Genomic DNA, 16,885 nt, shown 5'->3' on the forward strand with positions numbered 1-16,885 from the left:
CTCGGGGAGACTGAACGCTCTGACCATTACACCCTTGTCTGCAGACTCTGATCTTACAATTGGCTGAATTACTATCTCGGGAGCAAAGGGGGCCAGTTTATTTATTTCTTCCGGAAATTGATGGTCTGGAGCACGTGTGAGAGCAAACAACTGGGCCAAAGGATCCTTGAACAAGTTCTTTGCAGATTTCAGAGGGTGCCAACTGTGATAGAACTTTTATTCAGAAATGAAACAAAAGAATTTTTTCAAAGTCTGAAAGACAATGATACTTTACATAATTTTCATTTAGGACAACAAAATTCAATATAACAAATTGCACAAATTAACCAAATAACACTGATTATACAACACTCTTTAAACATACAAACGTGTGCTGAAGTAACCATATAGATCCTAAAAATATTTCTATTAGGCCTACTTTACAAACTCCTGTACAAAAGCAATTATAAATAGTTCACATCTAGAAAAAATACAAATAACCTTTAAAATAGAATTTATCCTCACATATACACAGACTTTGTAGGGAAAAAAAAGATCTTAAAAAGTAAGAATTTTTTGTAGCACCAGCAATTCATTTTATTTTTAAAAAAGTGAACATGACAGATAGGAATTTGCTTTCATTTCTAGTTTCCCCAGATTTTAATAAAAAGAGCAGGAAGATAAAAAATCAAATACTGTTGAGAATCATAGAGAAGCACTAAGCAGAAGAGGTTGTAAGAAAATGTTTGGAGGGAAAACCCGTGGTTGAACATAGAATTAGGTCACTTCTGATCCACATCCTTTCCCATCAGTGTCACACGTGAGTACCTGTTACATTTTTCAGTGGAAGCAGAATTACACTCACTCCTAGAACCTGAATCTCCCTGGTAACAATTTTGAAATTGCATTAGATTTAAAGTTTATATCACATTGAGATTGTGAGTTGGAGAGGACAGTGAGCCCTCTGGTTTTTGGCAGGCCCTGTTTTAGCTTTACAGAGTGTACCCACAAACAATTTGAGGACTAGGACAGTGAAGTCAACAAAACACTTTAGCTGGAAATTTTGAAAAATATATTATCAACTTCTAACACTTAGTACATCATTTCAAGAGCATGGCACTGATTCAATTTATTGCTGTCTTTTTTTTTTTTTTTTTGCTACAAATATAATTTCTTTTCCAAAAATTTACAACTTCTGTACAAGTATTCAAAAAAAGTGCAAAATTAAGACTTCTGCATTGTGGGTGTGTTTACATCTAATCTTGGTGAAACACAACAAATGGAGTCTATTGCCCTGTCAGAAAAGGAAGCTCCAGTGGGTTACTTGTTATGAATCTGACAATGGAGGCTCCGTTGTTGCCATGGTTTATTGTTGCCATCTCTGTTACCCTCCACACAACTGTTTCTTAAGTGCTCCATTTTCAGCTAAGAAAAAACAACAACAACAACAACAACAACAACAAAAACGGTCCTTTATACATCATTTGAACCCTGACTTGCACAGGAAGAGAAGCTATCATATAAAGAATCACTCAGGGATTCCAAATTGTCTACCCCAGGCCTATCTGAGCTACTCAAAGATGCCTCTTCAGTTTTTTCTTTTTCTTCCTTTTGTCTTTCAACCGTGTTTAGAGAGTTCTTCTCTCTTTCTAACAAAATCATAGTTTTGCTGTTATATTTATTGAATGACTCCAGGGAAATTTTAGATAATCTATTCTCAGGATCTTCTTTTGTTTCTTCAACTTGTTTCAATTTCTGCAATAAAAAGAGGAAAATATTAGAAACATATTTCTTTGGAAAATCAAGTTATTCTATCCAATATTCAATTATTGTCTGTATAACGTGCAGTTTAAAGCGATAGAGAGAACCTACAAGTCTTTAACAACCTTCTGGTATAACTAAAGGTAATAATAAAGGCTATTTTAGGGATAAATCAAGACTTTAATCATTTTACTGAGATAAATAGGTCCCGATTTGCAAACCAGTGAAGTGCCACTTAATTTCATTTTAAACGGATCCATTTGAAATTTGTTCAGGTAAAGTGCCTTATATTTCTTCACCAAAGTTTCAGACTCCTCTCTTTTCTTACTAAGTATTAGTAGTTGTCTTGTTTTTAAATATGGATAAGGGATTGGGTTTCAGCCAGAAGTTGGGGTTATATGGGGGGTGGGGTGGGCAAGGCATACAATCCCTTAAATTGCCATGGGAAGCATTATCATGTTTCTGTTTTCTCCCTTTATGAGCCCAAAGATATTTGAAAGAGATCTCCAGGTCTGTGGGTGTAGATTCTAGAAAGCCCAATGGCAGGAAAAAACATAGTAACACTTCTTCCCATTAGTAACCTCTCCCTCCAGGAGGTTCCAGTAATACCACTCTAAATGGGGATATTTGTAGGATGCTACTGGCAGTCTCTAGGACTTTATAAAACACTGCAGCCATATTCAATAATTATCCTAGGTGAACTCTATAAACATGAATGTATTCTATTGCTCAAGTGGTTCCTAAGGTCTGAGATGAGAGAAGAGAGAGGTACAGATACAAAAGCAACACATGTAGACGTGTTAAAGCCACCAAGGCATTTCCTCTTTGGGCAACAATTCTATCCAAACACCAGGAAAAGGTAGGAATAGGGGCTTAGACATGGTCATGATAGTTACCATTTATTAAGCATCCACCATGTAAAACTCAATGAATATATTTTATCTAGAAGCATTTTCATAGGGGACTTGCAACTTACACATCTTCATTTTAAAGAGGAAGAAAACAAAGCTCAGAGCAACAGAGCTACTCGCCCAAGGTCACCCAGCAAGTGGCAAGAGAACAGGATTTGAATTCCAGGCTGGCTGCCTTCCATGCTCTTGTTCCTAGTAAACCATGCTCTTATGTAATAAAAGACAAGATGTGCTGTGTTTTTGTTTGTTTGTTTGCCATCCATATATTGTTCATTTTGCCACCCATATATTCCACTTAAGTAACTTGCCAAACCATCTCAATTGCTACTGTCCCAGACTCTGTTAGTGCAGTTCTGTTCCCCAACCTACCACAACCCCCACACACATTGTTACAATGCATGCACACAGGCGCAATGAGGAAATTGTGTTCTGATCCAGGGAACAGCACACATAATCCAAGCCTATGATTCTCCTTTGCTAAATATTTAATAGAGGAAAGAAAAAGATATGTAAGTGGATGCCTTTGGTGTCCTAAGAGCAGGCCGAGACACAGTTTCTCTTCCCATTATGGAAATGGCATAATTCTATAGGAATATTTGAAAATCACCCTTGAAGTAGTACTTATTTCATTATACTGTTAATGTACAGGAGCATTACTCTCGGAGCTCATTTTCAACCCCAAATGGCTGCCTTGAAATCAGAAGCAAGCTAAGGAACAGATTTCTAGGTGATTACAGAAAAGTGGCTCCATAATTAGGAATAACACCATGCAAAAGCCCCTTTTCATTGCCATGCCAATTTTTAGACATTTCTAATAAAGAATTATATAGTACCATCCTAACAATGCACGGAGAACAGGAAATGCTTTGATGTACCAAATGTAGGTAAGTGAAAGACCTTCACTGCAATTTTCTCCTCACCTGAACACCTTCTCCCTTTCTCTTTATTCAAGAACCACGAGCCACCTATTATTTATTGTTTATTATGGTGTTTATTCAAGAACCACCTATTTATTCAAGAAATAGGCAGTTTCCTTGCCTATTTCTGGTCCATATGGATCTCAAAGTCACTTAATAAACACTTAATAGAGAAGGGGGCATGACACAGGTGGAAGGTGTTGGTGTTGAGTATATACAGCTAGGTGGCAAGGGGAGCAGGCGAGGCCCTGGAGGCAGACACACCTGAGCCTGAATCACACCTTTCCCCTTTTATTGGCTGGGTGAGTGCCCTCCAGCTCCCTTCTGCAGGTGTAAAATCGTAGGACACACTTTTATTTCAGGATTGTTGGGAGTAGTTGAAGTAAAACACCTTAAGACCTGATACATAGTAGTAGGTGGTCAATAAATAACAGTAAGGCAGGATTCTTTTTCTAGACAGTGTTTCCGAAACTGCTCTACAGGCCATCAGCATGGGCATTATGGGAAAGCTTGTTAGAAATGCAAATTCCTGAGCCCCACCCAGACTTACTGCATCAGAGATGCTGAGGCCCAGCAGATGTTTTGAACAAGCTCCCCAGGTGATTCTGATACTTGCTAAACTTTGACAATCACCTAGTCTGGAAGAACTTGAAGTCTTGGAAGGAAGATAGATGATAAGTATGACTCAGTGTATTAAGGTAGAGATGAAGACGGAATTATTTACCACTAAAACACCCACTGTGTCAGATATAAATAGTACGTCATGTTTTTCAAATGCTTCGTGCTTGTCAGTTTGTTTCTTCAGCTGGTTGAAACAAAGGCCTATGGAGGTGATGAAAATGAAGGAATGGCCCATTTTAAGAAATATCACATGGCTTTCTCAGTCTTCCTTTTACTTTCACAATTTTTAATGAGATCGTTCTTGACTATCAGAACAGTATCAGTGCAAGAGTGACCAATACAGCCACCTGGCACTTAGCCTCAGTGTTGGGTAGCGACACGGAGTGGTGAGGACTGCGGTCAGCTCAGAGCACGTGCCTGCTCTGGAGACAGAAACAGCTACTTAACATCTAGCTTACTGTCACCATGCAGAAACGTGGGCCCAGATCTTTAGATTTTAAAGAGGAGGCTATCAATGTAGAAGACTATTTGCTTGTGTTTAAGATCCTCTCATTTTTAATTAGTTTGCTTATATTAAGAAAAAAAAAAACAAAATAGCAACCCCTCCGCCCCCGCACACTGTATATGTCCAATCTCAGTCTTCTCTCTGTTTGGACTTCTGAGGTAGAGATCACGTTTTATACATTTTATGTCCTGTCTGACCCCCTCCTCCTCCTTCCCCCACCAGCTTTCTCCCTAAAGGCCTTGTCCAGTGCTCTGTCATCAATAGATTCTCAGTGGAGACTTGATGGGTTCAACCTTCTCTGGTTCAACCCTCTCTAACAGTCTCAACTGTTTGCTTGGGTTTTGCCAGTAGTCCTGCCAGCTAAGAATAAAAGCATTAAAGTAGCTTCCTTCCCTGTCTCCAATTAGAAGCATACCAGGCTGTCCTCAACACTGTCTTGTCAGATCTCAGGTATTTTTAAAATTTTGAAGTCCTATAACATTTACATTTAAAATATAAGGAGGGCTTGAGGTCAAACAGTAATGTGCTAATGATGTATCTATCGAGTGGCAACAAAACTGCACATTGGTTGGCAGTGACTGTATGTGAAGGTGCTTTGCAAACTAATCATGGTAATAACAGCATTTAATTGAGAGTCTGTTCTGTGCAGACACTCTGCTAAGCACATTGCACAGCTTATCTGTTTTCATCCTCACACCAGTTCTGTGGCGGAAGGTGTCACTAGTATCTTCATTTGGGGCCAATCGGGGCTTGAAGAAGTTAGGTAACTTGTTTAAGGTCAGGCAGCAGTACCTGTGGAGTGTGGATTTGGACCTAGGCAGTTTGCCTGCAGAGGCCAAGCTGTTAACCTCTATCCTGGAGACAGCTTTACAAATACCAGCCACTATTATCTTTAAGAGGAGCATCTGAAATAAGGATTACAGAAGAACAATATTAATGATAAGAAGCCCTGTGAAGGTCAGTGTTTGACAAGGATTGTGTTGGTTCCATAAGACATCTTCATTTCTTTCGTATATTCATCTGGATTGTGATCAAACTAATGTACTACATTTGTCACCTATAGGTGGCAACAGTTGTACAGTTCACTTTCTGGTGGGGCTTTTCACTGCACTTGGGAACCAGGTATGACTAAACAGGGCAGGGGAAAATATATTTTCAAGATTAAAATACATAGCTTTGCATATTCTTAAAATACTTTTCTGCCTTTCGTGTAACCGTGGCGTTACTGGTGATAATTCAAGCAAGTGGATAGATAGAGTTTGCGGAAATCCCCTGGGAATTGTAACTTAACTAATTTAATTCCTTGTAGTCAAACAGTTAATAGATCAATGAAACCAATCTGCTATGTGACGGACTTTGTGTGAATAACTGTGTGGTCTTGACTCTCAGAGAAAGTTCCACGGAAGAGGGGCTGTGGAAATGATTTTGATTTGTGAATATGACGGAGATATACGGTAAGTAAGAGGGATGGCATTCCAAGGAGTTGCCATTTAATAGGCCCCTGTTGCATCTGTACGCCGTTCTGTGTCTACTTTAGGCCCATAGGTCATTGGAATAGTCTCTATCCTTGCCCTTTTGGGTTCTGTAATGGACATAATCACTGTAAAGGCAGAAACGCAGATCATAAGGGGTTCTAAGAGCCCCAACCCAGTTCAGTTTTAAGTATCAGCTCAGTACCTGGGTTATTAATAATAAATAGCTTTTGTTTCCAGACAGCTTTTCCATCCAAGATTTCACTTCACTCTTACATCATTCTGGAAGGTGAAGAGGCGAGTGTTGGCTGTTCTCTCCATGGGGTATTTATGGAATTTGTGGTTCGTACAAATTCAAATTCAGGGGAAACTGGACCTGGAAACTCGGTCCCCAATTTTCAACACAGAAATGCATACCATTTTTTTCCAGAGTCAACAATGATCGTAGACTAGAGATTCTGCCTAGACCAGTATCCTGAACTCTAGGAAGGATAAAATTGAAGGCTATATGGACCCTCACCATAAGGAAAAGATGGGAAAGATTATATAAAGTGATAGAGAAAAACTTAAATGGTAAACCAGAAAAAAAATATACGCTTAATGACATCAACTTCAAAGAGGTGCATGCTATACATGTACAGCCAGAAACTCCTGCCCATAGGGGAGAAACAAGTAGTAAATTCATGAAATAGTGTAATGGATTAGTGTTTTATGATGGAGGCTACTCTTTAATTATTTCAAAGAAGTTTGCATCCATTGATTATATCTTGAAACTTGGTGAGTATGTCTACTACAAGCTGTCAGAAAGAGATTCACATCTTGTGAAATTCAAAGGCAGCATCACTCCTCTGCTGGACATTAATACTTACAAAGAGGACTGGCATTTTTAGCACAAATTAATGTAAACATCAACATAACATAGTCTTATTTTTCTATTGCTGTAGAGATTCGCTGCCAATCAGTTCAAGAAGACATGTGGTAGGAAAATAGCTACCTTTATAAAGTGTTTTTACTATGTGTCATGTCCTGGGTTGAGTGCATTGAACGAATTATCTCGTTTAATCCTTCTCCTCCCCATTACTTGCATTAATGTTAAAACACAGGGTACAGAGGTGTAAATATTAGCCACATACTCCTGGCTAATAAGTTAGGGAATTAGAATTCAAGCAGAAGTAGCCTGACTACAGAACTTGGGATCTTAATCATTATGCCCTAGAGCAGGTATTTGGAAACCAGTGTTTAGTTCCCTGGAATTGTGTTAATTAGCTGTGTAACCCCTCTATGCCTTAGTCTTTACATTAAAGTTTTTAGAATTTTCCTGCTCTGTAAAGCTCTGTGACTCTAAAATATTCTTAATTGGGTGTCTTCCATGCATCTATTATTGGCACAATAAATAGCTCTCTTCCTCACCTATGTTCTGAACAAACTGAAGAATAAGATGAAAAGGCTGGTGGGAGAATAAAATATCAGCTTCATTAATGGGGAAGCTTACATTGGAGAATGAGGTTTCTAACTGCAAAGAAGTGAGTTTCCTCATACTCATTCTAGAAATAGGCTTGGTAACTAGGAGCCCTGGACTGGGGACGAATGTCGTCCCATAAAGCTTACAGCACAGCCAGCCTGACTCCAGAGAGAGGGTGAGAAGAGGGGGAGGTGGGTTTAACATTCCCTGTTCTCCTAGACTTGCTAATTACATAAGCAAGCCCTCCTTCTTCCCTGGACAAGTGAATGAGGGGAGCCCAGAGATGCCGAGCTCCTAGGAAGTTACCCCCTCCTGGAAAGAAGCACTTGAAATTGGGAAGAAGGGTCCCCACCATGCTCCCTACCACCACCCAACCCTTTTCATTATGTATGGTGATGCAGATTTTAACTAGTCATAAATGCCCCAAGGCCAAGAAGATGCAGGAAGTAACACTGGGGGGGGGGAGGGGAATCAAGTTTATGAATGCTCTGCCACTTAGTTGTCATTAAAATTATTTTTACAAAGATGCAAAAAAACCTCATAGAGGGCAGTAGGTGAGGTTGGACAGAAAAACCTCTTCATAGGCAAAGAAATAAGAGAGAGGTGAGTTAGTAGATGTGAAAGACATAAGAGCTGCCAGGTGGATGCAGATAAATCTAATAGAGGGGACAGTTTGGCTAATCCTGGACATAGGGTGCATGTTGAAGGTCTGATTTCCCTCATCCCTCTCATGATGAGTGAATCTTGGGCACTGGGAGGATGGATCCATGGCAGAGTTTTGTGTTATGGTCTTGTTGTGGGAATGGAGAAGAGGTATTTTAAGCCAGGGATTCTTGGTTGAAGTTGTGTGCACATTGCAAAGTCTACGTTAAGCGATATTTGCTGGGGGAAGGCCAGTCTCACAGGAAAAGATGCAGCCGAAGTCATTTCTCTTTTCTCAGAGGCACTAATCTCTTCTTTAATGCCACCTCTTACTGTATTCCTGGCGGAGCTACTTTCTGAGTAAGACATAAAAATAGATAAAATGACCTTTGGTGAACACGAGAGACCCTCCAGACTTTTCTCGAGAGTTGTGGTGTTAACCCTGTTAACCTGGTTGAATTCCAACCTGGATAATTACTTTCTCCCTGTGCTCAGTTCCTTTTATTACCTCAACTGGACACATTACTCTTCACTTGCCCTTCTGAAAAATTAATGTGACGGATCGGTAATAGAGAACCACTCTCTCCATCCAACAACTGGTCGGGAGATGCGATTCAGCACTTGGGGCACTCTCTGTTTCCTTACTGGGGTCCTGAAGATTCTTCAGTATCTCCAGGGCAAACTGCTTTTATTAGGTGAAAGAGTAATTTTCAGCTGAGATGTGTTTTTATGACTATATTATTAACTATATTGCTGTCCTTTACCAGGATCAATGGCTTTTAGTGACCTCTGCTGGAGCCCCTGAACCCAGAGGGAAAAAAGCGAGCTTACTTTTTGGAAAAAAAAAAAAAAAGGAAAAAAAAGGCAAGGAGAGAGAAGGTCAGTAAGGGAAGAAACAGGGTGGCTAGAATGTAATATACCTTACAGAAAGAAAAAGAACTCAGCTCAGAGATAAACAATGGCCCTGAGGACATTTAAAACTAGATCCAAAGGTCAGTAGGAAAGAGAAGTCATTTTATCAGAGAGATCAGAAATGCTCCCATATATGGAAAATGGGGGAAGATGTGGGGCCAGGTGTGTCAGTGGGAAGAGAAAAAAGGAACATAAAGAAAATCACAAATGTAGCTCATGGCAGATTAAGGCATTTGGAAGAGGAAAGGCCTGTCATTATAAGTTTGAGTTAAACTGTTATATGAACATGCAAAGGACATGTTTGTGAGTTCTGTGAACTCTAACATTAGTGCCATCACATGCCCATTTAAAGTTATACTTTTTGATTTTTGTTTTCCAGGTTGTGGATGAATCCACAAATGTAATTTAAAATGTAGGCTGATCACCTTAAGTAATGCATTTGATGGGATCAATATTGTTCAATGTCTCCAAAAGTAAAAACCTGCAGTGTTTTAAAGTGACCTAGAATTGGGATAAGGAGCCAGCTCATTGATAGTGGCTTGTGTAATTAGCTTAAGTAAATGGAACATGCTAACCTCTGTTCTTAGATTCCTCTTTCTTCTTCTAGCACAATAATATTAACTACAAGTTTTATTCAGGAATGAGAGTTGTATGCTGTCTGTGCAGCATAAAGAGCTCATGAACTTCATTAGAGGAAGATACAGCATGAAGGGGCCATCTGTGTATTCCAGCACCAGATAGCTATGTTTTCACTTTGGACTGATAGATCTGAGGCTGCTCTAATAAGAACAAAAATACTCTTATTTGGAGGATGATGAGTGTAAAAACGTTATACTAATTTTTCCCCCCATGGAAGTTCTCCGTCCAAAGATCTCCAATACCATCATAATGGTGATCATCATAAAAGTGTATCTGAAAGTGCCAAGTTTTTATTACGATGTATTCTGTGAGGGCCAAAGTCAGGGAGAAATATTCCGTGTTATTCATTAACTGAAAATTGGCAACCTGAAATTACTTCTAATGGAATTTGGTAGACCATTTAAGAGCTGCAGTACACCATGGCAGCCAATCTCTTAGGCACTTTACTACAGTCATTGAGTCCAATGGGACTGTACAGTAAGTTCATCCAGGAATGCATAGATATTTGTACATGTTAGAATGTTCACTCTCTTCATATTTAAGCTATTCATCTCCTAATGCAATTCATGTTTCAGCTGTAGGACTGGTCAGCCTTCCCATTGGATGCAGTTATTGCCAAGGATATGTGACATATTGAGTCCTGGAACCAGGGCAACTCAGAATCAGCAATTTATTGATCCTTGTTCTAAAGAGAAGATTCCTTGGTGGCAATTGTTCTAAAGATTTAGGAACATTAAGCTTTACATTCTGTATTGTATTCTATTGTATTGTGACAATTGTAAGATGCTCTTATACCTCATTACCCAGTAAACATGAGGGATCCTAGGATGGAAGGATGTACTAGTTGGGACAATGTCAGTGGAACGTGCTTTCATTCTGGATTCCATCCCTTGCTCTGCCACAGTATGACAGCAACAGTCATTACCTCAACTCTGTATCCAGATCTTCACGAATATTTAAATATGGATTATGCTGCTCTTGCCACATCACTTATTTATCTATTTATTCAACAGATATTTATTGGGCACCTAATATGTATTACATGGTATTCTAGACCCTGGGGATAGAGTGGTATACGAGGTAAAGCTACTGCTCACATGGAATGTACACTGGAAAAAGTCTTTAGTATCATGTCAACATAGAACAAAACTTCAGATATTTTAGGAGATTAACCCCTGAGAAATGGGCTGGAATAGTCTATCCAGCCTGCTCTTTGGCCTAATAATGGCACTTTAGAACTCAAATATCTTGTCAATCTCAAAGTTGTGGCTGTGTCCATTTTACCCCAATCAGAGTTTGGAATGAATGCCCTCAACTTGCTTAGCGTCTTCTGATCTTCTTCCATTCTTAGTCTGTAACAGCTTTTGGGCAAAACATTTTTCACAGGTTAACTAATTACTATTTCCATTCACCTTTCTTAACCACCCTGGGCCTAGTCATCTCCTAAATTCAACATGCTTAAATGAGAATTTCTTCTCTTTTCTTCAGTTCCATATTGTTGCCAATGATAACCAAGTTTTACAACCTGATCCTTTTTTTTTTTTTTTTTTGTTATTCAGAGATACTCATTCTGTTTCTATAATAACTCATTCAAAGGATCTTTTCCTCTATGAATTCCTGGCCTAAATGTCCAAATTGTCCATTTGACTCTGAACTTATATCCATTCTATTTTATAGGCTGTTTCCATATCAATGTTCCACTTCTCAATTAGATTATATACTTCTTGAAGCCATGGACTAGATTTTTTTCTGCTTTCTTTCTCAGATTCTGACACTATGCCTTGTATCTCTTGGAGCTGATATTCATTGCATATCCATAAAGGTAGTCCGTATTAGATCTGTTTTTACTACACCATTTCCTCGGGACCTCATAGACTTGACCAAGTTTTCTGTAATGTCTGCTTTTCTGTGCTGAACATGTAAAATAAGGTCATTTCAGATGTTCACCTGACTTGTGATAGTATGGCCCCCAGACATATTAGCAGGGGCATGGCCTCTTGGATTCCAGGTTAGCATCACGAACCAGGATGACCCTTGCAATATTGGATGTCTGACTATTATCTACTTCAAAAAAAGCAATCTCCTATCTGCATCAAGGGCAGAGACATGTGCACTCACACACAATGGCCATGCTGGTCGGGCAGCTGTGCTCTGAGTCAGCCTCTCCCTCCTGAACCCCGGTGGGTGTGGCCAGCAGTTGGGTGACATGGCAGCTGCCATCATTTCCTGGAAACCCAGGAGTGCTAGCCAAGATAATAAAGCTTCTCAGGGGATGAAACGTTATTAAAAAGAACAGGCCCATGATAGATGGCACAGACATTGGCTCTCTTTCTTAAATGCTTCCTTCAGCCAGCGAGCGCTGCCTTACCTGATCTGAGCCAGTGGCAGGCAAGGTGCTCAAGTTCAGATTCTTATCTCCTTAAAACAGGGGTGGGGGAGAACTTGGTGATGGGAGTTACAGTGTGAACATGAAAATGATGACATTCTTAGGGGCAGCAACCAGACTGACTGTTGAGGTGACAAACCCACCGACATTACTGGGTATATCAAATCAAGAAATTAAACTGCATGGAGATTACATTACAGCTGCCTTGGTACAAAATTCTAGAACAAGGCAGCATGTGGAAGGTTTCTGTTCTGTCTCTGCCACCTGTAATAGATTCAGTTGGCAAACTGACTCCTGCATTATAAAAGGTATTCTCTTCATAAACCACCTAGGCTGGCTCAGTGTGACTTTATGAGGTTTAATTCAGCTATCCACTACAATAAAAAATAAACTTTATTTTTGTCTCACATGCACAGAACAATTTAATTTTTAAATTAATGTAAAAACAAAAGGCGCCTTGCTCCGAGTGAAGCAAGTTTGCCCCACACAGCTGTGTAAACAGAACTCAATCGCTATGAGAATTAAGTGTGGATCAACAAAATCAATAGTTAATTGTGTAACTCAGGGTCTTTCATTTCAGATCTAATCTGTAAAGAAGGTCCAGGGAATGTTTGTGTTTTGATTTTCTTAAGATATTATTTAAAACCTTTCTGTCAGGCACAAGAGTTCACTCAGTCTTCACATCATTTCCCTAACTTATTTGGCTTGTGAGCAGTCAAGGTTGTACTGACCCTTCAGCCTCTCCAGTCTTCACCTTCTAAAGTTCAGTGTCTTTATCAGCCCAAGCCACCTCATTCGGGAGTCTGGCTGGCACTAACGCTGAAAAAAACTTTATTGCAGAAAACAACCCAATGTGATAGGTGTCTTGGCACCAGACATGGCTGCATTAGTTGTATTATGAACTACCTTTTGGTCTATTTCACCACACTATGTATAGCAACTAGGCAGCCACCTTCACCCCCACCCCCATCAGTAAAATATATTGTGCTGTGAAGATGCACGGTTTTGTGATGTGGCAACAACATGTAGGTTAAGCCAGTAAGAACAAATATGCTATCTGTTCCAGCAATCTGAAAGGGACCCGAGGGAGGGGGTGCTCTTTGAATAGAACCTATAAAAAAAGTCATCCAATCTCATTAGCCCAAATGGATGAGAAGGGAAAGAGGGCAGGGAGGCCTCCTTTGCAAAAGGGATAGTACAATAACATTCAGAAGACCACGGGAGTAACAGATGGACTGCCTTGACCCTTGTTATATTATGGCAGAGCTAAAAATGTAATGTTTGAGCTTCTTTTCCCTTTAAAGTGTAACCTTTCATATAATAAGTTAAGCCTTTCTCTCTCTTACATATTGTTAGAAGCCTTCATCCATTTTGGGGACTGAAGGCAAAATAATTCTGGAAATAATGAATCATTTTTCTTTTTCCAGCATGTCCAGAAATCCCATGATTATTTTGCTATTGCAGACAATGACCTTCTCAAAGGAGGCCTATCAAACATTCAAGATAAATAATGAGAGGGTCTCTTTTTCCTGCCTCAAGGAAAAAACTGCATGGAGGGAAGGTGTTTGTGAAAGCCTCACTATGTTCATCTCAGGAAGGGCAACAGCGTCCTCCAAGTGAAATAGAGCAGCACGTCTGTTTGTGTGTGACCAGCGGCCCCATTCAGCGGGACTCCCAGGCAGCGTCCTTATAGGGACCTTGGGGGAGACACCTAAGCTTTTCACCTAGTAAAGCTGGAATTGAATGTTTCACTGGTGACAGGTAGAGCACGTTTTAAACTTCTTGACTTGTAAGCTAGTTAACTAAAGGAGAGGAAGCTCTGGTTAATGCCTCCTTCCAACAGTATAGAAAAACACGGTTTAGGCAGAGTAGGGCCCAGGAGCTACGACTAATCATAATGAATCTCCCCTTCCTCCCATAGCCCCATCTTCCCACCAAGCAGCAGATACTCAAAGGGCAAAAGGGCCTTTCTTTTGTTCTCCCTATGGAAGCAAGGTCTAAGTAGAGAGCTGCAGTTGAAATAGCAACTTTCTCGTGATTTGAGCACTCTGGGGATGCACAGGAGTATGGGCCAGCTTATCAGAGAAAAAGTTATCTGTCCACCCTTTTATGTCTCTGTGGACAGCTGTACTCAAGTCTCTGTGGACAGATGGGGACACAGACCCTAACTTCAGGAGTAGGTACAAGACCTTCCCAGATATGCCTCCAGTCTCCTCCTTATCTTTGTTGAAACTCCTACCTTGCCCCATAGATGGCTAGTGGATGGCCTGGTTCTAGACCAGGGGAAGAAAATTCATTGCCGGTGAGGAGGATCTGACATAAGCACAGATGGGTGGATGGTGTGAGTGGATAGTGGGGATTGTGGTGAACTCAAGAGCACCTGCTCCAGTCAGTTAGTGGGGCAGCTAGTGCTTATTTAACGAACATCTACGTAGTACTTATTATTACTATCACATATAGGGTAAGGAATTATCAAAACACACTTTCACAATGAAGACCGTGTGCATTTCTATAGGCTTGCATTGCACCTGTCACTGCCTGTTCTGTGACTTCCTTCTATGATTTTTTTTTAATGTATAGGATTTAGGTTGATATCTAGGAATATAGCAAGTCTAGTAGTTTGTGTTTTTTTTTTTTCCATGTCAAAATGAAAAGCCAGTGATGAAATAGAAAGACATTTCAAAGATATAGGGCTCCCTATGGAAAGTGGAAGGAGAATAGGGGAGTGAGAAAGAAAGTGCTCTATTCCCAGGCAAGCTCAGGAATCAATGTGTTCAACTAGGCAGTATCTAGTGGCAATGCAGGGGCAAGGGTAAAAAAGCAATCTCAAAAGTAATCAGGATACAAATGATCCAGGGCTTTAAAGATAAAATTGAAACCGTTCAGCAACACCTTGAAAACAAGCCAGTAAGCATGCAGATAAGGATCAAGCACATTACTTAGCTGGCCAGCTGAGGATGGCAACCAGCTGAATTTTGAGCCCAGAAAGGCAGTTAGTATCTCTGTGTTCTGGCTCACATATCTTCCTCTCTCCAGAATGTCCTCCCCACTTTTCACTCCAGCCAATACCCACTCATCTCTGGAGATTTGGATGGAGGAAAATATCCTATGAATTCTTTTCTAGCCAGAGCCTTGACCACTTCCCCGTTTTGTTCTCACTTCATTCTCTGTGCAGACTATTATCATGGCATCAGTGGGCCTTGGATGTATATAGTGGTGGCCACAGCTCAGTCTCCTGGGTAGGCTATGACCCTCTTTATCTTTTCATCCCTTGTGTCCAGAACACGCCTGACACATAGGAGGTCCAGAAACATGAGTGGAATGAAGGGAGGATGCTAATTATATTTCTTATTTACTGATCATCTTTTTTCTTTTCTATACTGTTTCCTTATCTTTTACCTAATGCCGTTTATTGCCTTTGAAAGTGATTGAGTCCCAAGGATAAGATGCTGTACTGTCTGGTAGGGAACATTCATTTATTTCCCAAGGGGTAGTTGATGGTCTAATTACCCAGAAGACACTTAAGTTTCCTTTATTTAGAAAGTAGCGATAATAACCTCCCCAGTAAGTAAACAGGAAAATAGATTTTCATTTTCAAAAAAATTTGATTAATGTACAATTTTCAAGGAGTATTTCTATTGCCACAAACCAAGCTCCTTACAATAACCAGCAGCACTGGTTACACAGATTAAAAGACATTAAATAAGTCAAGATTATATCATGTAGCAATGGGAAGATTAATATGTCAGTGAGGCTTTCTAAACATCCAAGTAGTTTCATGGGACAGAAAAAAACCCTCATTGTGCTCAAAATGGGGGAATTGCCTTAGAATGAAGGTTTGAGAATACTATGATGAATTTCAAGAGTAGTGGATGTCCTTAAAGAATACAAGAGATTTTGGAGAGTTGTTGAATGACTGCATCCCCTAGATGTAGGGCAGGGTGACAGCTTAGGGTCAACTCGGGAGATGCTCAGCCTGGATTGTGTCCTTAGGCACACAGGGGAGAAATGCAGTGTGGCAGAAACAGATCACTGTAACAGGTAGCAATTTTTCCCATATCAGAACTAGCATCGGCTACAGTCGTGCGGGTGGGGGACAATTCTCTTTTCCTCAACTCTGTGAAAACCTAGAGTTTCAGTGAGTTAAATGTGAGTGGGCCGGTGTTTCTCTTTGCTGGATTCAGCGCATATGGTTTCTCTGTCGTGTGTATCTGCAATTCTCTTAAGTGACTGGAAAAAATACTTTTTCTTCCATCAGTGTTAAAGAAGTCACTGGCAAACTGTCCCTTAAATATTCCTGTTGGGTGATATCAAAGGATTACTTAAAGGCTGTTCTAAAGGCTATTCCCCATTGGAAAATGACTAGGAAAAAGACATTTCAGGCCAGGTCTGCTATGCATAGATACTTACACACATATGTGTGAGCGCACATGCACACACACACGCATCCTTCTGATGCTTTCAGGGGATGGCTATAGAAATGTCACTTGAAGCAAGGAAAGAAAAAAAAATCACCCTCACAAAAATGTTTAAATGAATTTTGGTCTCCTGGTCAGGGCCAATAAAGATCTCTTGCTGTGAGCCAGCTCGAAAAGTAATGCGGTGAAGGATGTTACACTTTATGTGGTCTGAATGTGATTAGTGATTAGCACGGGTAGCCTCGGTCAGCTGGGAATAG

The 16,885-nt window shown here is 40.2% G+C and overlaps 1 protein-coding gene across 8 annotated transcripts in view; it reads right to left on the minus strand.

The window, feature by feature from the left end:
- Positions 1-186: 186 nt before the first annotated feature.
- Positions 187-16,885, minus strand: part of NCKAP5 (NCK associated protein 5) — a 974,188-nt gene continuing 957,489 nt past the window's right edge. For 7 of the 8 annotated variants that reach the window (XM_045034779.1, XM_045034780.1, XM_045034778.1 and 4 more), the window contains one exon: positions 187-1,734. In XM_045034779.1, the coding sequence (XP_044890714.1) occupies positions 1,453-1,734 (282 nt within the window). In that variant the 3' untranslated portion in view covers positions 187-1,452. The remainder of the gene's footprint in view (positions 1,735-16,885) is intronic. The other variant, XM_045034783.1, reaches the window with a different exon arrangement.

The sequence above is a fragment of the Felis catus genome, chromosome C1, assembly GCF_018350175.1.
Source record: "Felis catus isolate Fca126 chromosome C1, F.catus_Fca126_mat1.0, whole genome shotgun sequence".
Taxonomy (NCBI): domain Eukaryota; kingdom Metazoa; phylum Chordata; class Mammalia; order Carnivora; family Felidae; genus Felis; species Felis catus.